This window comes from Dipodomys merriami, unplaced genomic scaffold (assembly GCF_024711535.1).
Source record: "Dipodomys merriami isolate MVZ:Mamm:240054 unplaced genomic scaffold, mDipMer1.0.p SCAF_1, whole genome shotgun sequence".
Taxonomy (NCBI): Eukaryota; Metazoa; Chordata; class Mammalia; order Rodentia; family Heteromyidae; genus Dipodomys; species Dipodomys merriami.
This window is the reverse complement of record NW_027202270.1, coordinates 43,565,503-43,588,064: the sequence shown is the minus strand read 5'-3', so window position 1 is coordinate 43,588,064 and position 22,562 is coordinate 43,565,503. Positions and strand designations below refer to the sequence as shown.

Here is a 22,562-nt window from a genome sequence, read left to right as displayed (position 1 = left end):
CGATCAGTTTGTTTATAAAACACGGCCTCCCAGGGAGCAGCCTGACACATCCCCTGATGTGATGATGAATAGCTACCTAGGTTTGTGACCTCTGAGATGACAAATAAATTGTCTTGGTCATGGTCATTTAAAAAAATTTTTTTTGGATCCATACAGAGCATAAATCTTTTTATTTTCTATTTCATTTCAAGTGAAGCACACGCAAAAAGCATGGCATGATGGAGGCTCTGCTGCCAGATGGTTTTCAGAGCTGGATTCAATTATATCACCCTGTTCCGAACTTAGGGCTCATCGTATTTTTCAACTCATTTCACAATTTGAGAACTGCAAGGGTAGTGGTGATGCATTTCATGAGTAAAGCTCAATTTTAAAAAGTGGGAAAGGGGGGGGGGGAGGTAGCTTATGTAATGCTACTTCTATCCTGCCTTTGAATGGAAAGATTTGCTTAATTTTTGAAGTATTTTGTTAGTGAGCATTTATATTTACTATCTAGCAAATCTTTTGGTGCCTAGAATCTGACATCCTAATTGGTACTTTATAATTGGGCATTCCAACATTTTCTCCCCCTTGACCTAATACATAACTGACTCCGTAACAATCACCTCTATTGTTTCCATAAGTTCTCAAATACTCTGTGGCATCATGCATGGTTTTATTTGCATGTTTGTGTCTGAGAACTAAATTGGTTCAAAATAGTGAAATGGTATGCATGGTATATCAAGAAGATTGATGAGCATTGATTCTGTACACATAAGAATGCTGGTTACTACAGCAAAAATCTATAACACACACTCAGTAAGAGCTGGGTCCTGGTGGTACACATCTATAATTCTAGCTACTTCAGAAGCTGAGATCTAAAGATCATGATTTGAAGACAGTCCAGGCAGAAAAATCCCTGAGCCTATTATCTCCAGTTAATCAGCAAAATGCTGGAAGTAGAGGTGTGGTTCAAGTGGTAAAGCACCAGCTATGTGAAGAAAAGATGAGAGAGCACAAGACCTTGAGTTTAAGCCCTAGTACTGGCACAGAAGAATTAAATAATAAATAAATAAATAAATAAAGCTACAGATTAGGTTGTTGTTTTCTTTTTTTTGGGAGAGGGGGTCCGGTCGTGGGGCCTGAACTCTAGGCCTGGGTGCTGTCCCTCAGCTCTTCAGCTCAAGGCTAGCGCTCTACCACTTGAGCCACAGTGCCACTTCCGGCTTTTTTTTTTCCTGCATATGTGGTGCTGAGGAGGGCCACATGCATGCAAGGCAAGCACTCTACCACTGAGCTACCTTCCCAGCCCCATCAGGTTGTATTTTCCATTCCAATGTGAGACTTTGGAATCTAGCTCTTCAGTTTAAGGCTAGCGCTCTACCACTTGAGCCACAGTGCCACTTCCGGCTTTTTTTCCCCTGCATATGTGGTGCTGAGGAGGGCCACATGCATGCAAGGCAAGCACTCTACCACTGAGCCACCTTCCCAGCCCCATCAGGTTGTATTTTCCATTCCAATGTGAGACTTTGGAATCTAGCTTGCCTTCCTTTATCAGAATTGTAATGCTCAAATAGAGTTCAAATCCTAAAGATCCATAAGTACTTCATAATTCAAATTATACAAATGCTAAATAGTACAAACCTTTTCCTTAAAAGTCTTAATACACCAACAGAAAACAGCAATATATCCTAGTACTTTCTCCTTGTGTTAAATCTTAACTCCTATTATAAATATGAGAGTGGGGTAGAGGGTGACAGAGGCAGGTGACAGGAGTTGAGTGGGTAGGTAATGAGAAGGAAAGTACCCATGCAGGGTACTTGCTAAAATACAGGATGGATGTAAGAAGATATATTTTGTCTTTCTAGGCTTTTCCCTGGACTCAGGGAAAGGTATTGTTTCCAAAGATGAGATCACTTTTGTATCTGGTGCTCCGAGAGCCAATCACAGTGGAGCTGTGGTGTTGCTAAAACGAGACATGAAGTCTGCGCATCTTCTCCCTGAACACATCTTTGATGGGGAAGGTCTGGCTTCTTCATTCGGCTATGATGTGGCTGTGGTGGACCTCAACAAAGATGGGTAAGAATGTCATGTATGTATTCATTCCTCTACAGGGGCTGCTTGAACTTAGGGCTTGGACACTGTCCCCTAGCTTTGTCACTCAAGGCTGTTGCTCTACCATTTGAACCATTTGGGTGGTTAATTAGAGATAAGAGTCTCACAGTTTCCTGCCTGGGTTGGCTTTAAACTCTGATTCTCAGATTTCAGCCTCCTGGGTCACTAAGATTACAGGCATGAGCCATCAGCACCTAGTGTATTCTGTGGTTTCTTAGGAGTGTTGGAACATGTAGAATATCCTGTTGAAAGTAGGGACTGGTGACGAAGTGAATATGTAGATGATGAGTGACTCTTTGGGGTGTGGAGTGATAGTACCTTTGCTGGTGAAACTCTTACTGCACTGTGGCTCTAACTTGAGAAAATGGCTTTGAGTTCCTACCCTCCATCTTTTTGGAGTGCATGTATTCTAAACTATTCAGTGTGTGTGTGTGTGTGTGTGTGTGTGTGTGTGTGTGTGTGTGTGTGTGTGTGTGTGTGTGTGTGTGTGTGTGTGTGTGTGTGTGTGTGTGTGTGTGTGTGTGTGTGTGTGTGTGTGTGTGTGTGTGTGTGTGTGTGTGTGTTTTCTTTTGTGAGATATAAATTGTCCATTTGCAGTCCGTCTCTACCTAAGCTTATTGGTATTCTGGCCAGTTGTTCACAGTTCATCCCCTTCCTTTTGGTTTTAGATGGCAAGATATAGTTATTGGAGCTCCACAATACTTTGATAGAGATGGGGAAGTTGGAGGTGCAGCATATGTCTATATTAACCAGCAAGGCAGATGGAATAATGTCAAGCCCATTCGTCTTAATGGAACTAAAGACTCTATGTTTGGAATTGCAGTCAAAAATATTGGAGATATTAATCAAGATGGCTATCCAGGTACATAAGAGATGGTAAATGGCTGTGATTTGTCAGTGGATTATGTGGTTGTGTAAAGGAAGAGTGCTTATGGCATTTTACTTTAAAACATTGTACTGAAGTGTTTTGAAAAGTGTCATGTTAAGCCAGGCGCCGGTGGCTCACGCCTGTAATCCTAGCTACTCCACAGGCTGAGATCTGAGGATCGCGGTTCAAAGCCAGCCCCAGCAGGAAAGTTTGTGAAACTCTTATCTCCAATAAACCACCAGGAAACTAGAAGTGGTGCTGTAGCTCAAGTGGTAGAGCGCTTGCCTTGAGCTGAAGAGCTGAGGGACAGCGCTCAGGCCCAGAGTTCAAGCCCCACGACTGACAACGAAAAGAAAGAAAGAAAGAAAGAAATGTCATGTTTTTACTAATGTGATGTTGTTAACAGATATTGCAGTTGGAGCTCCCTATGATGATCTGGGGAAGGTTTTTATCTATCATGGATCTGCAAACGGAATAAATACCAAACCTACGCAGGTAACTAGATAACCTGGGTTTCTACATATACAGACTCAGCTTTTTTCTTTGTGATGTACTACTTCGAAGTAAATTTTCACACAAACCTTACTTTATTTACAAATCTACAATAATATATATATGCATAATACATATAATATACATATATATATATATATATTTTTTTTTTTTTGGGTCAGTTGTGGGGCTTGAACTCTGGGCCTGGGCGCTGTCCCTCAGTTCTTCAGCTCAAGGCGAGCACACTACCACTTGAGCCACAGCACCACTTCTGGTTTACTGGTAGTTTATTGGAGATAAGAGTCTTAGACTTTCCTGCCTGGTCTGGCTTTGATGGTGATTCTCAGATCTCAGCCTCTTTTGAGTAGCTAGGATTACCGGTTGTGAGCCTCTGGTGCTCAACTTACATTTTGTTTTTATAGACAAACAAACAAAAAAAGTGCTGATGAGTTAGGTGCTGGTGGCTCATACCTGTTATCTACCTACTTAGGAGGCTGAGATCTGAGGATAGCGATTTGAAGCCAGCTCAGGCAAGAAGGTCCATGAGACTTTTATCTCTGATTAACCACCAAAAACCCAAAAGTGGAGCTGTGGCTTAAATGGTAAAGTGCTAGCTTTGAATGGAAAAAGCCAAGTGAGAATGCATGGCCCTGAGTTCAAGCCCTAGCATACATAAACAACAAGAATAATAACAACAATAACAAAACCATGCTGGAAGATAACATGAAATACAGATGTAATGCAATGACCTGATTGTTTTAATTATAAAATTTCTTGGATAAGTTAGGGAAACAACACAATCCAGAGCAAACGACTGTCCTGCCTGACAACAGAAGAGATGAAACTATGACCTACTTTTCTTAGTATTTAGTGAAAATGAAACTGTGAAAGCAGAGTACATAGTTTTAATTAAATGGAGAATTTGGACACCAAAACTTTAAATTGCTTTAGAAAAAAAAAAAACAAACAACCTTTGAAGGACAGGTAAGGAAGTTAGGTTTGAAATAACAATAAATACCAAAATTGGGTTCATTTGTTCTTTGAAATATATATAACTCAGATGATTTTAGGAAATAAAATGTATTCAGTATTAGATCATTGAATATTTATACTTTCTTTGCAAATGAAATGAAACTTCAAGACAAACTCATGGTCTATTTCCAAGTATAGCGTAACAACATATTTGGTGCCCAACTGTCCTTGCTGGTCTTTCTTCCAGGTTCTCGAGGGTACAACACCTTACTTTGGATACTCAATTGCTGGGAACATGGACCTCGATAGGAACTCCTACCCTGACATTGCTGTTGGTTCCCTTTCAGACTCAGTTGCTATTTTCAGGTGCGTTATCTTTGACTTTAGCATATTCTGAAAGTTTTAGTCTTTGAATTAACATTTGTAACATACTATCAAGGCACAAGTTTGTATGAATTTTGAAATTTTCTTTTGGTGGGATTATAATAATATACTAAAGGCATTGTGGAAAATCTTGCTAGTAATAAACTAATTGAGAAAAGGTAGGTCAGAAATTAGTGAATGTGCCAGGTGCCGGTGGCTCACAACTGTAATCCTAGCTACTCAGAGGCTAAGATCTGAGGATTGTGGTTCAAAGCCAGCCCAGGCAGGAAAGACCGTGAGACTTATCTCTAATAAACCACCAGAAAACCAGAAGTGGTGCTGTGGCTTAAGTGGTAGAAAGCTAGCCTTCAGCTAAAGAACTGAGGGACGGCGCCCAGGCCCAGAGTTCAGAAGCCCCATAACTGACAAAAAAAAAAAAAAAGAAGAAATTTAGTGAATGATTTGTCTTCATAAATATATCTTCAAAGCTGGACACTGGTGGTTCATGCCTGTAAGCCTAGCTACTCATGAGGCTCAGATATGAGGATCACAGTTTGAAGTCAGCCCAGGCAAGAAAGTCTATGAAACTTTTTTTTTGGGGGGGGGGGGTTGGTCAGTTGAGGGGCTTGAACTCAGTGCCTAGGCACTGTCCCTGAGTTCTTTTGCTCAAGGCTGGTGCTCTATCACTTTGAGCTACAGAGCTATTTCTGGTTTTCTGGTGGTTAATTAGAGATAAGAGTCTCACAAACTTTCCTCCCTGGGCTAGCTTTGAACTGTGTGATCAGGGATCTCAGCCTCCTGAGTAGCTAGGATCCCAAGGGCCATACATGCTGATCCCAAGGATCAGCAAAACAAACAAACAAAAAACATCAAATTTTTCTCTTGATGAAAAAAATAAAATTCCCAGTTAAATAGTAAGATGTATGACATAAAATCTGACAGAACAAGCCGGGCACAGGTGGCTCACGCCTGTAATCCTCAGGAGGCTGAGATCTGAGGATCACGGTTCAAAGCCAGCCCAGTAGGAAAGTTGGTGAAACTCTTAATCTCCAATTAACCACCAGAAAACCAGAAGTGGCAGTGTGGCTCAAGAGGTAGAGCACTCGCCTTGAGCTGAAGAGCTGAGGGACAGCGCCCAACCCCAGAGTTGAAGCCCTATGACTGATAAAAAAAAAACAAAATCTGACAGAACAAAAAACATGATGGAAATTCTTTATAATTCAGCATTCATTCTTGAACTCTAAAATTTTTGATTTGTATTCGTTTAGTCTTACTGCAATTGTACAAGTGTATTTCACAACCTTAACACCATACATACCATATGTGTTGTTTGTAACCTGGTTTTGTCCATTTATGATCGCAGTGACCTCTCCCATGTCATTGAGCACCTTCTGAAACGAAGGAGTCCAGGGTTTTTGTGCCCAGGGCTAGCTTTGAACTGCAAACCTCTGGATCTCAGCATCCTGAGTAGCTAGGATTACAGGTATGAACCACTGGTGCCTGGCATCTTACCATATGTTTCTGAAAGGGAAGATGATCTGTGTACTTACAGTCTTGATTCTTGGAGACTGGGCAAATGACTACCTTTGCACATCCTTTTCCACAGCTTTTATTGTAGCTAGAAATCACCATTAGAAAAGGACTTTTTCTCCTTTTTCCTTTTCTTTAAATTATTTATTCAGTCACTCATTTGTTTACAGTATTGGTACTGGGTTTGAATTCAGGCCTGAGCACTGTCCCTTAGCTTTTTTGTTCAAGGCTGGTACTCCATTACGTGAGCCACACCCCCACTTCTGGCTTTTTGCTAGTAAATTAGAGATAAGTATCTCTTGGATTTGTCTGTCCAGAGTGGCTTCAAACTGTGATCCTCAGATCTCAGCCTCCTGAGCAGTTAGAATTACAGGCTTGTGCCACTTTTTGTACCTGACTAGATAACCATATATATTTGAGTTAAATATTTGTTTTTGTCTGTGTATATTGATATTTGATTTTTTTCTGCTTTCCTATCATCACAAGTACATTGGTAATATACTTTAAAAACTAGCTTTCTTTCCTCAGAGATAGTCTTGAGAAACAATTTCAAAATCCTTTGCTAACAAGAAGAGAATGAACCCCCTTATTTTATAAACAAGGGAACTGAGGCCCAGGATTTGCTTCAGTTTCTAAGGCTATTCTGAGCATGAGGTATAGTTCCTAAATCTTGCCAACCCCAGTCCTCAGTATCTTACCACTGAATCATACTACTCCTTCAGAGTAGTTAATAAATAAAATACCAATTCAGCATAGGCAGCTAAGCCAGGGAGATGGGCCTTATGTAGTATAAGAGATTTTTCCTCACTTTTGTATGTACTATACTGTTTCTCAAAATTGTATATATTAAACCAGATGCTGGTAGCTCACAGTAGCATTTAGCTACTCAGGAGGCTGAAATCTGAGGATCACAGTTCCAGCCAAGCTCAGGCAGATAAATCCAAGAGACTTATCTCCAATTAACCAGCAAAAAACCAGAAGTGAAGTTTGGCCACTGATGGCTCACGCCTGTAATCCTTGCTACTCAGGCATATGCCTATAATCTTAGCTACTCAGGAGGCTGAGATCTGGGGTTGGTGGTTTGAAGCCAGTCCAGGCAGGAAAGTCTATGAGACTCTTTAGTAACTACCAAAAAGTCGGAAGTGGAGCTGTGGCTCAAGAGCTAGAGAATGATAGTCTTGAGCACAAAAGCTCAGAAATAGTACTCAGGTCCTGAGTTCAAGCCCAGGACTAGCAAAAAAAAAAAAAAAAAAAAAAAGCCAAAGATAGAGCTTTGGTTCAAGTGGTAGAATGCCAGCCTTGAGCAGAAACACTTAAGGGACAGTATCCGGGCTCTGATTTCAAGTCCTACTATAGGCACACACAAACAAAAAGTCGGGTATGTTGTGTATTTAAAAAAGAAAGCAGGGCTGGAAATGTGGCATAGTGGTAGAGTGCTTGCCTAGCATGCATGAAGCCCTGGGTTTGATTCCTCAGTGCCACAGGAAAAGCCACAAGTGATGCAGTGGCTCAAGTGGTAGAATGCTAGCCTTGAGCAAAAGAAGCCCAGAGACAGGGCCCAGGCTCTGAGTTCAAGCCCCAGGACTGGCAAAAAATAAATAAGAAAGCAGACCTTCGACAGAAATGTGTGCTAATTTATTTCACATCAATTTACGTTATGTGTAAAACACACTACAAGTATGGAACTTATTGTAAGATACTTATGTGAATAAGTATAATAAATGAGGAATATGAATATATTTACCTCTTAAATGTGTTTTCAACATTGAAATTAAGAATGTACCTAGTTAATTAGTATCCTAAAATTTGAAGCTGTCTAAATATACAGTAAAATGAAAAGGTAAGCATACAAGATAAAGGGACATGAAGAAACAGGAAAGTGGGTAGTGTTTTCCCTTTTACTGGCCTCTGCCTTTGTTGAGAATGGCTCAGGCCCTTCACAGCCTATCAATAGATTGATTCCAGAAGGTTGAGCTGGGATTTGGAACACATTTTCCTATAAAAATACTGTTCTCCAGGATGGCTGGGTTTACCGCAAGCCCACCAAAGTCTGCCTAACTGAATCCATGTGGAAGGGAAATCATAGATGCATTCCGAGTTTTAGATGGGAAGCCATGGAGGTGGGGCATATGGTAGGATCTTCTCAGCCCACCTGCATCCCTCCTGCCCCCAACCACTATGTACTGCCATTTCATCTTGACTGTGACATTGCTGAAGCCATCGGCCCTGGGTAACCGCCTGGCCTGCCCCAGAGTGAAATATAGCAGGGAAAGAAACTTTGTTTTCACATAAGGAACAGAGTAAAGGTGAGGAATTCCACATTATTGAGGGTTGACAGCCTTGGAACAGAGATGAGAAAAGGTTAGGAACTCAAGTTTCTGCTGACAGAGATATTGTGGGGTTAGAAAGGTTGTAGTCTGTTTTTTGTTTATTTTTTTTAAGGTTGGGGATAGAGATTCTAAGAAAGGATAAAGGATAAATGTTTGCAAGATGGAGACTTAAAAGTTCAGGATTGGTATATTGTCCAAATTAACACAGAGACCCTGATACCAGCCTAGAGTTAGATGCATTATTGTGTAAGTTTCGTGGAAAGTATTTTTAACAAGGGTCCTTATAATTAAAAATGCACATACTTAGCTGGGCGCTGGTGGCTCATGCCTGTAATCCTAGTTACTCAGGAGGCTGAGATTTGCAGACCGTGGTTCAAAACCAGCCAGGGCAGGAAAGTCCCCGTGAGACTTAACTCCAATAAACTACCAGAAAACCAGAAGTAGTGCTGTGGCTCAAGTGGTAGAGTGGTAGCCTTGAGCTAAAGAGCTCAGGGATGGTGCCCAGGCCCAGAGTTCAAACCCCACCACTGCCAACAACAAAAAAGCACACATCTGGGGCTGGGAAGGTTGCTCAGTGGTAGAGCGCTTGTCTTGTATGCCAGAGGCCCTGGGTTCAATTCCTCAGCACCACATAAGCAAAAAAAAGAAAAAAGCCAGAGGTGGTGCTGTGGCTCAAGTGGCAGAGCGCTAGCCTTGAGCTGAAGAGCTGAGGGACAGCACCCAGACCCAGAGTTCTGTCCCCACGACCGGACCCCCCCCCCAAAAAAAAAAGCACATATTTGACAATGAACCCTATAGACTTGAATAGTAAGAGGGACATTTTACCAAACAGCACACAACAACTTGTACAAAAAAGACAAAAGGTAAATGCTGACAAAGATGTGGAAAAGGGCACCCTTGTACTGTACTTGTGGGAATGTAAGTTAGTACAGCCATTATGGAACAGTATGAAGGTACATACACACACTCATATAGACACAAGAAATAAAATTAGTATTTCAGAGGTACCTGCATTCCCATTTTTACTGCAGCAATAACCAAGCAATGGAAGCAACCAAAGTGTCCAACAGCTAAAAAGAAAATGTGGTGCATATGCACAGTGGAATACTATTCAGCCATTAAACATGAAGTCTTGTCATGAGATGATGTGGCTAGAATTAGAGATCATTATGATAAGTGAAACAAGTCAGGCACAGAGAGACAAGTGCCATGTGATCTCACTCATATATAGAATCTAAGAAAGTTGAATTCAGTACATTTGGGAGTAGGAGGGTGATTACCAGTGGCTGGAAAGGATGGAGTGAGAAAGGTTGGGCAGTAGGTACCAAGTTGCAGTTAGATAGGACAGAAAGCTCTAAAGACATGTTACATACTTGATTTTTGTTTTTTGTCAGTTTTGGGCTTGAACTCTGGGTCTGGGCACTGTCCCTCAGCTTCTTTTGCTCAAGGCTAGTACTTTACCACTTGAGCCACAGTGCCACTTCTGGCTTTTTCTGTTTATGTGGTACTGAGGAATTGAACCCAGGGCTCATGCATGCTAGGCAAGCACTCTATCACTAAGCTACATTCCCAGCCCTACATACTTGATTTAGAATGTCTTCTTTTTTAGCACTTGGGATTGAACCGAGGGCCTTGGATAAGCCAGGTAACATCTCTCACTACCACTTAAGCTGTGTCCCAGCCCTTGAATGTATTCATCATAAAATGATGATGAGTTTACCTGAATTTAAACAACACACAAACCAAGCGCTGATAGCCCCGGCCTGTAATTTTAGCTACTTGGGAGGCTGAGATTTGGAGGATCACAATTCAAAACCATCCTGGGCAGAAAAGTTCATGAGATTCTCCAAAAATAACCAGCAAAAAGTCAGATTGGCAAGACACCAGTCTCTCACTTGTAATCCTAGTTGGTTACTCAAGAGGCTAAGATCTAAAGATCATGATTCAAAGTCAGCCCATGCAGAGAAGTCAGTGAGGCTCTTACCTCCAATTAATCACCCCAAAACCAGAAGTGGATCTGTTGCTCAAGTGGTAGAGTATGATAGTCTTGCACAAAAGCTCAGGAACAGCAGCCAGGCCTTGAGTTCAGGCCCCACAACTGACAAAAAGCCAGACTGGAGACATAGCTCAAGTGGTAGAGTACCAGCTAAGCAAGTAGGAGACTCTGAGTTCAGATACTAGTACTGGAAAACACAAATACAATATATACATGTCTTACTTTATTTCCTGAAGACAAGGGATGTAATCTAGACTGGCCTAAATTTTGTAATTGTCTTGACTCAGCTTCCTGAGTTCTGGAATTGCATATCAATTTAACAGTAAATTTATATAAAGCATTTTTAAATGTGTATGTACTTTGAGTCAGAAATCACTGCTAGGGCCGGGTGCTGGTGGCTCACGCCTGTAATCCTAGCTACTCAGGAGGCTGAGATCTGAAGATCGTGGTTCAAAGTCAGCCTGGGCAGGAAAGTCTGTGAGACTCTTTTTATTTTTTTTTTTTAATTGTGAAAATACCGTATAGCATGAGACTCTTATCTCCAATAAACCACTAGAAAACCGGAAGTGGTGCTGTGGTACAAGTGGTAAAGTGCTCACCTTGAGCTGAAGAGAAGAGCGCAGGGACAGTGCCCAAGCCTAGAGTTCAAGCCCCACGACCGACCAAAATAAAAAAGAAATCACTGCTAGGAATTTATCCTACAGCTAACCTCAGGAAGCCCAACAATAAGAGGGATTTTGTATTGACCTGGAATTGGTAAAAGATGCTATAGTAATAGAGCACACTACCTCTGTAGAAAAAGCCATGAAATCGACCCATGTGTACAGACAGGAGGAGACCTCCAAAGTGTTCATGAATGACACTAAACAACATATAGAATAGATATAAACCACTTTGGAGGTTCCTCAAAACACTACATATAGAAGTCCCCGAAGACCCAGCAATCCCACTTTTGGGCATTTACCCAAACAATCACAAACAAGGCCATACTAAAGCTATCAGCACAACTATGTTTATCGCAGCTTTACTCACCATAGCTAAGATATGGAACCAACCCTCAGTAGATGAATGATCAAGGAAGATCCAATAGATCAAAATAATGTGATATATATATGCATTATACACACACACACACACACACACACACACACACACACACACACACACACACACACACACACACACACACACACACACACACACACACACACACACACACTACACACACACAGTGGAATTCTATGCCTCCATCAGAAAGATGACACCACCCCATTTGTTAGGAAATGGAAAGACTTGGAAAAAAAATTATATTAAGTGAAGTAAGTCAGGCCCAAAGAAACATAGGTCCCATGGTTTCCCTTATCAGAAATAACTAGTATATGTCTATGACAAGCAGAAAAGTTCAAAAGCTATGTACATATAAGATGTTGCTAAGCTAACTGAACCCCAAGATAGGGTCATAAGATGTTTTATCTTTGTTGCTGTTGTTTTTAATGTACTTATAATGTACGATGTGATTTTTTTTTGTTGTTGTTTCTCTTGTATGTTCTTCCTCCATGGTAGAACTATATTTGATTCTGGTACCCTACATCTTGTATATATATTTTTCTAATTTGGGGAGGGGAAGGGAAATAACAAAATGCTGAAATAAGCATACAAGTTGACCCATTGTAACAATGAGATGTACAAGACACTATGTTGAAAACAAACTTTACAACTTTGGGGCAGGGAGGGAGGAGTTTGGGATGTGGGGAGGGAAGGGATGGAAGGGAAAATCAAAGGAGGGGATAACAATGCTTGATAGGAAATGTATTCATTTCCTTACTCATGTTCTGTAACCCCTCTGTACAGCATCTTTACAATAAAAAATACATAGAAAGAAAAAGAATAGACATTAAAAAGCACCTACTTAGTTAACCATATATATATTTTATATATATGACCATCTATGTATTATATATATACATATATAACCATATATGTAAGGAAAAGCAAGCACACATGTAAATATTTCCATTTGTCTTCTCATGGTGGTTGAGCTGTAGCAGGCGGGCAGAGATATTGCCTGGTCTGTGAATAACTCACATTTAAGAGCACCAGTTTGGTACTGGTTCCTCACTCCTGTAATTCTAGCTACTCAGGGGGCTGAGATCTGAGGATCATGGTTCAAAGCCAGCCCAGGCGGGAAAGTCCATGAGATTATCTCCAGTTAACTACCAGAAAACCAGAAGTGGAGCTGTGGCTTAAAGTGGTAGAGCACTACCCTTGAGCAAAGAGCTCAGGGACAGCATCCAGGTCCTGAGTTCAAGCTCCATGACTGACCAATAAAACAGCACCAAAGGCTGAACTTATTCTTCATGTCTTTGTCTTCAGATCCCGGCCTGTGATCAGCGTTCAGAAAACGATCACAGTAACTCCGAGCAAAATTGATCTCCGCCAGAAATCCGTGTGTGGGGCCCCCAGCGGGATCTGGTAAGACCTTCTGGATTCTTGGGAACCTCTTTTGCTTCACAATTACTCTGCTGCCCTCAGGAGCCACACAGGTCAAGGTCCAGGGTGTGTGGGGCAAAGGGAAGAGGAAGCTGTACAATGACTATCACATTATTTTTATACATCAGCGGCCACCAATTGGGATGAGGAGGTAGAGGATCAGAGAGCTTGGGACCATGTTGGGTGTTTTCTCTGCAACAATACATCTTTTAAGAAATACTTGTTTGATTTTTATACAGCCTCAAGGTGAAAGCCTGTTTCGAATATACTGCCAAACCCACTGGTTATAATCCTGCAATCTGTGAGTACCTAGAACAGTACAAAAATCTCTTCTCTCTGCCAGGTTGAACATTCTGCATAAATTACAGAAAAACAAAACTGCTGTGGCCCAAGTAGATCCTTCAGGTCTTGGTTAAGAATTAAGTGTATCTGTGGTCTCCCCTTTAATCAAGAGGCCACAGCACCATGAGGGAAGAACAGCTCTCCATTTGGTCCCCATTTGAATTTTCCAGAGCAGATGGTTTGGGACAGAATACATTGGAAAAGTACTTATTTCATATCGCAATGGTTTTCTTGGTTTCTGTCTTTGCAAAGCAGTGTGGAAAATTGGCTTTGTGGTTGTGAGGTGGGTGTGTATGGAGAAAAAGGGGGGGGGTGTAGAGGGGCAACTGTTGTAGCCAGAGCACAGCTGGAATAGAAATCAATGCCAGGTTGACAACTGCTGGGGTCCCAGATCCCCAGAGTTGTGCTCCCAGTTCCTAAGGGCCAGGCTCCTGTGTACTTGAAGGGTGGCCCTGGGGAGTAGGAGACAGATTCTGAAACTTGAGCCTCAAAGCTGAATGACCACACAGTACGGGGCAAATCTTTAACCTTTCCCATTTAATTTTCCCTAAGAACAAGGCCTCTAATGGTCCTCAATGCCTAGGATTATAGTGGTGGCCACATGAGAAGAACCATGATGGAAAGCAGTTTTTCTTGTACATGATTCTGCTTCCTTCTGCTGTAATCCAAATTAGATTTTTGCCAAGTTTTTAACCCAGCTCAAATAGTATATATAATGAGGTTCTTCCTGGTATGTTTTAAGAACAGCCAAAGCTCTTCAGGTGTGAGCCACTTGACCCAACTCCAGAGTAGAGACAGTAGTGTGTTGGTATTTAAAGAAAATCCTTTCCAAAAGCAGAACTTGGTGTGGTCAGTATACTACCTAGAGTTGGTGGAGGATCAGGTGGGTTGGTATGTTAGTATGTTACCTCATCAATCCTTATTTTACTTTGATTAATAAATTCTAAAGTATTCCTGTTCATTTTAATAGATGAGCCCATTGCTGGGCTCTGGTGGTTTGTGCTGTAATCCCAAGTACTTAGGACACTGAGATCCAGATGATCTCAGGTTAAAGCCAGCCTAGGACCTGGGTGCTGGTAGTTCACACCTATAATCCTAGTTACTCAGGGGGCTGAGATCTGAGGATTGCAGTTCAAAGCCAGCCCAGGCAGGAAAGTCCATGAGACTCTTATCTCCAATTAATCATAGAAAAAGCCAGAAGTGACACTGTGGCTCAAGTTGTAGAGTGCTAGCCTTGAGCAAAAGAGCTCAAGGACAGCACCCAGGACCAAGGCGAGGGCGGGGCGGGGGGAGGGGGGGGAGGGAATAAGTGAAGCCAGCTTAAAGTGGAAAATTCCTTGATACTCCACAATTCCAAAATAACCAGCCAAAAGATGGACTGGAGGCATGGTACAAGTGGTAGAGCATCAGTTGAGCAAACAAGCTGAACCAGTATGAGCTCCTGAGTCCAAACACTAGTCTCACACACACAAAAAAGTGTGTCTCTTAGTATCCCAGAATTTAACCTAATTCAAATACACTCTCACTCTGCTCTTGACTGTGTTTCTCATTCTGAAAATTTGATTTTATGTAATAGTGGTGAACACTTAGGAAATAGAATGATTACATTCAATGGGTTATGAAAAATTAAGTTTAAATATTCTGGTTTATTATTATTATTATTATTATTATTTGTGTGTGTGCACACGTATGTGTGTGTACATGCATGTGTGCCAGTCCTAGGGCTTGAACTCAGGGCCTTGGCACTGTCCCTGAGCTTTATTGATTAAGGCTAGCTCTACTTTTTTTTTTTATTATTGTTTTGTTTTGGTTTGGGTTGGGTTTAGTTTTGGTTTTTGATAGTTATTTGGAGATAAGAGTCACATAGATTTTCCTGAATAGGCTGGGCTGACTGGTTTGTGATCCTCAGATCTCAGCTTCTTGAGTAGTTAGAATTATATGCATGAGCATCTGGCACGAGACTATTATTATTATTACTATTTTTTTTTTTTTTTTGCCAGTCCTGGGGCTTGAACTCAGGATCTGTGCACTGTCCCAGAGCCTCTTTGTGCTCAAGGCTAGCACTCTACCACTTGAGCACAGCGCCATTTTCTGAGTAGTTTATTGGAGATAAGAATCTCACAGACTTTCCTTCTCAGCCTGGCTTAAAACCACGATCCTCAGATCTCAGCCTCCTGAGTAGCTACAGCCACAGCCCAGCTATTGTTATTATTTTTAAAGTTTTCATGTTCTAAGGCCCAATTGGTCTTCATCTTACAAATTTTAAGCTGTTCTTGAGTGGTTTCTTAATTTCCTCCTGTCTGCTGGGCAGATTCTTTCTGTCTGGTCTCTGCCAGATCTGCACAGAGCATTTCTGATGTGGTTGTATCATGACCTTGTTCACAGATGCTGTGGTTTTTCACTTTGCTTTTTCATGCAGCTGGCATTTTGCTATGTGGCTTTTAATGACAAAGACCTATACTACAATTTTCTCAGGATCTCATGCTTTTATTATCACTTGTGCTATTTTACCCAAATGTAGTAACTTACCCTGCCTCCTGGATCACAGGCCTCTACCTGTGTTTGTAATGGAATAGAAAGATGGGAAGAAAGCTGTGATTCTCAGGTACAGAGAAGGAATGAGAAAATGTTTATATTCTATTATTCTAACTGGGGTGTGTGTGTGTGTGTGTGTGTGTGTGTGTGTGTGTGTGTGTGTGTGTGTGTGTGTGTGTGTGTGTGTGTGTGTGTGTGTGTGTGTGTGTGTGTGTGTGTGTGTGTGTGTGTGTGTGTGTGTGTGTGTGTGTGTGTGCTGGTAATGGGGCTTGAACTCAGCATCTGGGTGCTGTCCCTTAGCTTTTGCACTCAAGGCTAGCACTCTACCACTTGAGCCATAGATCCATTCTGGCTATTTGGTAGTTAATTGGAGGTAAGAGTCTCATACACTTTCCTGCCCAGGCTGGCTTCAAATTGTGATCTTTATATCTCAGCCTCCTGAATAACTAGGGTTACAGGTGTGAGTCACCAGTGTCGGCTGACTGCCATTTCTCTTTCAAACCACTGTAGATTATTTGATTATCATTGTGAAATCTCATCAGAACACTCTTTCCTTCACATTAACTTCGATATAAGAGAAATTACAGAGTTTATCCTAGCTTTCATACACTAGATGCTACGTATATTGCTTTTATAGTCTATAACTGTTCCATTAGCTAAGTGTTTGTTGCTGGCCTATGATGGAGGGAACTTTTCCTCTTTAAGACAGAACACTTGCTTTCATTACTTCTACTTCTGTGGTGCTGAGAACTTCTAAATGAAATAAAAGGGCTTCCATAGAGCTGCCTAAGTTAATACATCTAGAATCTTCTTCCAGTATCCCAAAATGTGAGTGTATTGTTTGGCCAGAATATTTTAAAATGGCAGCCCTCAAATGTAGCATTCTTACGTACAGATATTTATAATTGAGCCTTAATGAGTATTCTACTTGGCCTGGCCCTCAGAAGGTCAACAGAAGTGGCTTGCGAGGATTTCAAGAGGATGTGAGTTGTCTGGGAGGTTGTAGAAGGTTACTGTGGGTTTGGTAGATAAACGGTTTTAATGCATCCATACCCTCCCATACTTTGGCTATGGAGGCACTCAATATGTGAGCCTTTGTCTCGCTCATTGTGAAGTTAGCAGGTCACTGATAAATGGATGATAAAAGGTTACAGAAGGCCTAAAATGGGGAGCATTCCATCTGGCAGCTGTGACATTTAAGAATTCTTCAGATAGACACAGAAATTACTATTGAAACTGATGGTGGTTCTGAATTTTGGTCTTAAATAGCTGTCAAGAATGTTACATCCTCTGTATATGTGTGTGTGGTGTGTGGTGTGTGTGTGTGTCTGTGTCTGTTATTCTGAGTTAGTTACCCAGCTTTTGCTCATCTATTTACATATTGTATTTCTCTCCGGTATTAGTAGTGGTTGGGACTGTGACAGTGAACAAGCTCATGTGGTTCTTGGCCTCAGCATGGCCCCATACTAGAAGAGTCAGCAATCACAACGCAGTGCGATTGGAGAATGGGAGACAGAATAGTCCTGGGTGATGCAATAGGGCAGGTTTCTTGGGAGAAGTGGTCAGAAGAGAGATTGAGAGTTAAGGAAGAGGAGGGTTAGCCAGAAGGGTGAGAAAGGAGAGAGGCACAGGAGACATGCTGTCTAAGTGGCAGTGTAGAGCAGTCAGCTTTGTTTGCAATAAGAGATGCTGACACCTCCATCCCTTACTGTAATGACCTTGGGTCTCCTTTTCTTCTCTTGCAGAGATGAAGAAGGTATTCAAATAGATGCCCTTTTTTATTTTTTTGAAAATTTACTCCAACCTTAATGCAAATATTGGGAATAGGCTGTTTATTTTCTGTATTTTCTGAAGTGGATTTTTTTTTTCTTGAGGCTGCCATCTCTGGGCCTTGGCACATGTTTGGTTTGCTTTCCCTTCTGATGGTTAGTGAGTACCTAATGAATGTAAGTAATTTAAGTATTGGCCCATGGAAAACATAGTTAGTAGCTATATCCAGTGACCTGACGAAGAATGCATTCTGAAGTCCAGAAATGAGATTTTGATAATCCAAATCCTGGCTGGCCTCCACGCTCCATTAGTAGAGGTAATCAAGAGCAGGCTGCTGTTCTAGACTGGCAGGTTGCAAACTTCAGCTTTATTATCATGAAACACATCTGCTTGCTAACTTCTAAACAGAAAATTATTGACCATTTGTGTGTGTGTGTGTGTGTGTGTGTGCGTGTGTGTGTGTGTGTGTGTGTGTGTATGTGTGTATGTGTATTCACATGCACACTGGTACTGGGTTTTGAACACAGAGACTGGGAGCTGTCTCTTAGCTTTTTTGCTCAAGACTAGCGTGGTACCACTTGAGCCACAGCTCTGCTTCTGGCTTTTTGCTGGTTCTTGGATTTACCTACCCACGCTAGCTTTGAATTAGGATCCTTACTCAGAGCTCAGCCTTTGGAATAGTTAGGATTACAGGCATCAGCCACCAGTGCCTTACTCTCAGAGACTCTTTCATATAGCAAAAGCCCTACTCAGAAGGTCACTGAAATATAGACTGAAGGAAGCAGATCCTGAGGGAGTGTCAGATGTTGTCTTTAGTTGTCTTTAGTCCTCTGTGGTTTCCTGAAATTCAACCAGAAACTGATTATTAGCTGCTGCAAGTTTTGGCTTATTCTGGAGCTCCCCCAGGTGGCCCAGTGAAAATTTACCTTTACAATGCTGTCGGAAGCTAGGAGGAGGAAAGAACAGTTCAATTCAACGTATCACAAATTATCCAAAGGCTCTTATTGAGAAATAGGAATGAAACAAGGGCAGAAGGGAATGAAAGTATTTCAAAAGAAGCTCGACATACTTGTAGCTGCATGGTGCATGAGTATATTATAAGTCAATAGGGTTTTGTTCATTCTATCTAGCAATTTTGGGCACATTGGAAGCTGAAAAGGAAAGAAGAAAGTCAGGGCTGTCATCACGAGTTCAGTTTCGACGCCAAGCCTCTGAGCCCAGGTACACACAGGAGCTCACTCTGAACAGGCAGAAGCAGCGCACTTGCATGGAGGAAACCCTCTGGCTGCAGGTGAGTTCAGGCCTTCAGCTGTTTAATGATTCATATTCAATCATACTTGTTTAAGCATCACATTAATCAATGCACGGTCATCCTCTTGGAGCCCCCAGTTGCATTTTGAATGTACTTAGTTGTGTCACTACACACTTTGTAGGAAAACATCAGAGACAAATTACGTCCCATCCCCATAACTGCTTCTGTGGAGATTCAGGAGCCCAACTCTCGCCGGCGTGTGAATTCCCTTCCAGAGGTTCTTCCCATCCTGAACTCCAATGAGCCCAAGACGGTCCATACAGACGTAAGTCATCCAGACAGCTTTTACCCAAGTTTTTGTTGTATTCTAATGCTAAATCAAATTTCTCCCAAAAATAGTAGAACTAGTGATTTACTTTAAAGACCATGCCTTGTTATTAGCATTTTTCAAAGTATCTAAAATTGGACTGAGAGGACCTTCTTTGCAAATTAGCATTGAACATAGAAACCTATGAAAAACAGGTTGGGGCCAAGGGAGTATTTTGTCTTATTTTTGGGCACTATAAGTTAATTGGAACTATAAGTGGCAAAGCTTATATTCTCATATTGTTTACCCTATGTATAGAAAGAAAAATATATTGTATTTCACCAATAAGAACAATGAAATGAGAGGTGGCTCAAGTGATAGAGTGCCAGTCTATGGCCTTGAATTCAAGCCCCAGTACCAACACACACACACACACACACAAATATAATGTAGCTGGGTCCTGGTCTATGGCCTTGAATTCAAGCCCCAGTACCAAGACACACACACACACACACACAAACACACAAACACACAAACAATGTAACTGGGTCCTGGTCTATGGCCTTGAATTCAAGCCCCAGTACCAACACACACACACACACACACACATACACACACACACACACACACACACACACACACACACACACACACACACACAATATGTAGCTGGGTCCTGGTGGCTCACACCTGTAATTCTAGCAATTCAGGAAGCTAAGATCAGGATCACAGTTTGAAGCCTGCTTGGGGAGATAAATCTTCCAGATTCTTATTTTCATTTAACCAGCAAAACTTTGGAAGTGGAGGTGTGGCTCAATTAAAAAAGCACCAACCTTGAGTGGAAATGCCAAGCAAAAGCATGAGGTCCTAAGTTTAAGCCCCAGTATTAGCACCAAAAATAAATTTTAAAAATTTAAATGCAGGAAAAAATGTCATTAGAACATTAATGAAGGAATATGAAATTTTGCAAGCCAAAAATAGATTAGCAAAAAAAAAAAACATTAGCAGTGAATAGTCATTTAGTGCCTAATGCAGCCTACGTCATCTTAGGAAGAAAAAAATTACATCACATGGCTTGCTGGGTACCTCATGTGAGATGGGGCTCTTCCCCACGGTTCATGATGGTGAGATGCAGGTTAGTCTGGGAGTTGTAACATATTGATCTAGTAGTATTATTTTGGTGCTAGCATCAATGCCCAACAAACTATTACCCAACCCCTCCCCGCCCCGGCCTCTTTTTTTATACTTTGTCAGTTGTTTTTGTAACCAAATAGAGTTTTTATACTGGTGTATACTTGTGGTCTTTGATGTTAATACTGTGTTGTCAGTATTTATTATACACATTGTCAGCTCCAGAGCCAGGTTACAAAAAGCAGGAAACCATATTCCCACCCAGCAGTGTGATGATCCATTACATTATTGAACATCATGCTAAATGCTCCCTGTCATTTGCTTTTCTAACTGGAAGCTTTCTGTTTTCCCATCTTTACAATGAGACTCATAATAATGGTATGTCCTCAGAGGTTCACTGGGAGGATTAAAGGACAAAATATATTAATTGCCAGGCACCAACGGCTCACTTCTCTAATCCTAGCTATCACAGGAGGCTGAAATAGGAGGATCATGATTCGAAGCCAACCTAGGCAAGAAAATATGTGAGACTTTATGTCCAGTTAACCACTGAGAAGCTGGAAGTGGAGCTCTGGTTCAGTTAGTAGAGCACTACTAGCCTTGAGCAAAACAGTTCAGGGATGGTGCCTAGGCCCTGAGTTTAATCCCCAGAACTAGCGCGCGCGCGCGCACACACACACACACACACACACACACACAAGTATTAGCATCAAGGTTATTGGTATTATTACAGTTAATTGTTTAAAGTAGAATGGTGGTATTCCTATGTAACTACGGTGAAACTTAAGAGATATGTCTGGAATCACACAGCTCAGCAAATGGCAGAGCTATGATCAGAACTCAGATTCTCTGTGGTTTTAGGGCTCACATTCTTTTGCAACCAGCTGCCTTGACCCTAATGAAAGCATCTGATAAAGGAGAATGCAGGGCAAATAGGTAGGGCAAAGCATGTTGGAACATGAACTCTGACTTACCTGAGGAAATGGGCTATATGGAAACCTCTTTAGATTCCTTTCTGCTTTTGTTTTCCTACAGGTACACTTCTTAAAAGAGGGATGTGGAGATGACAATGTTTGTAACAGCAACCTTAAACTAGAATATAAATTTTGTACCCGAGAAGGAAATCAGGACAAATTTTCTTACCTACAAATGTAAGAATTTCTCTGTAGCACTAGCAACAATGACTCTGGCTTTGAGGTGGCTTGTGGTTAAGCCAAGATTACAGAGAATGTATTGAGGACTTTTCTCTCTCTCTCTCTGTTTCTCTCTCTTTGTCACTACTTTTTAATAGTCAAAAAGGCATACCAGAACTAGTTCTAAAAGATCAGAAGGATATTGCTTTGGAAATAACAGTGACAAACAGCCCTTCCAATCCAAGAGCTCCCCAAAAAGATGGAGATGATGCCCACGAGGCTAAACTAGTTGCGACATTTCCGGACACATTGACTTACTCTGCATACCGAGAGCTGAGGGCTTTCCCTGTAAGTATTTTTGGAGAGCACTGGGTAGGGCAAACCGAACACTACATGGCACACAAGTGGATGGTGACCTAATAACTTTTTCTGCTATAGGAGAAACAGCTGAGTTGTGTTGCCAACCAGAATGGTTCCCAAGCGGACTGTGAACTCGGAAACCCTTTTAAAAGGAATTCCAGTGTAGGTGATCTCATCCCATACCAACCATGTTTCACTGCATTGAACGCCAGGACCATGTCCATATGCTTGGCCCTATATTAACAGCTATTTCTATTATTTTTTTAGGTTACCTTTTATTTGATTTTAAGTACAACTGAGGTCACCTTTGACACCACAGACCTGGACATTAACCTGAAGTTGGAAACGTAAGAGTTTCTCCAACCTTCCCATTCAGAATTATTTCACGAAAACCCTGGCAGTCAATGAATTGGCACTGATCTAACTCCTAAAAGGAGTGTAATTGTAATGAGAAAACTGACTGTTAAAATAAAACCCTATTGTTTCCTTTTCATTTTCAGAACAAGCAATCAAGATAATTTGGCTCCAATTACAGCGAAAGCAAAAGTGGTTATTGAACTGCTTTTATCGGTCTCTGGGTAAGTGTTTATGTTTAGCATA

At 41.4% G+C, this 22,562-nt stretch overlaps 1 protein-coding gene across 3 annotated transcripts in view; it reads left to right on the top strand.

The window, feature by feature from the left end:
* The window catches only part of Itga6 (integrin subunit alpha 6), a 90,498-nt gene that overhangs the window by 47,616 nt on the left and 20,320 nt on the right, over window positions 1-22,562 (top strand). For all 3 annotated transcript variants that reach the window (XM_070020865.1, XM_070020857.1, XM_070020874.1), the window contains exons 6-18: window positions 1,845-2,055; window positions 2,760-2,953; window positions 3,366-3,454; window positions 4,671-4,789; window positions 13,016-13,114; window positions 13,372-13,433; window positions 18,910-19,070; window positions 19,213-19,356; window positions 21,505-21,620; window positions 21,761-21,950; window positions 22,041-22,124; window positions 22,230-22,309; window positions 22,463-22,540. In XM_070020865.1, coding sequence (XP_069876966.1) covers window positions 1,845-2,055; window positions 2,760-2,953; window positions 3,366-3,454; window positions 4,671-4,789; window positions 13,016-13,114; window positions 13,372-13,433; window positions 18,910-19,070; window positions 19,213-19,356; window positions 21,505-21,620; window positions 21,761-21,950; window positions 22,041-22,124; window positions 22,230-22,309; window positions 22,463-22,540 — 1,627 coding nt within the window. The remainder of the gene's footprint in view (window positions 1-1,844; window positions 2,056-2,759; window positions 2,954-3,365; window positions 3,455-4,670; window positions 4,790-13,015; window positions 13,115-13,371; window positions 13,434-18,909; window positions 19,071-19,212; window positions 19,357-21,504; window positions 21,621-21,760; window positions 21,951-22,040; window positions 22,125-22,229; window positions 22,310-22,462; window positions 22,541-22,562) is intronic.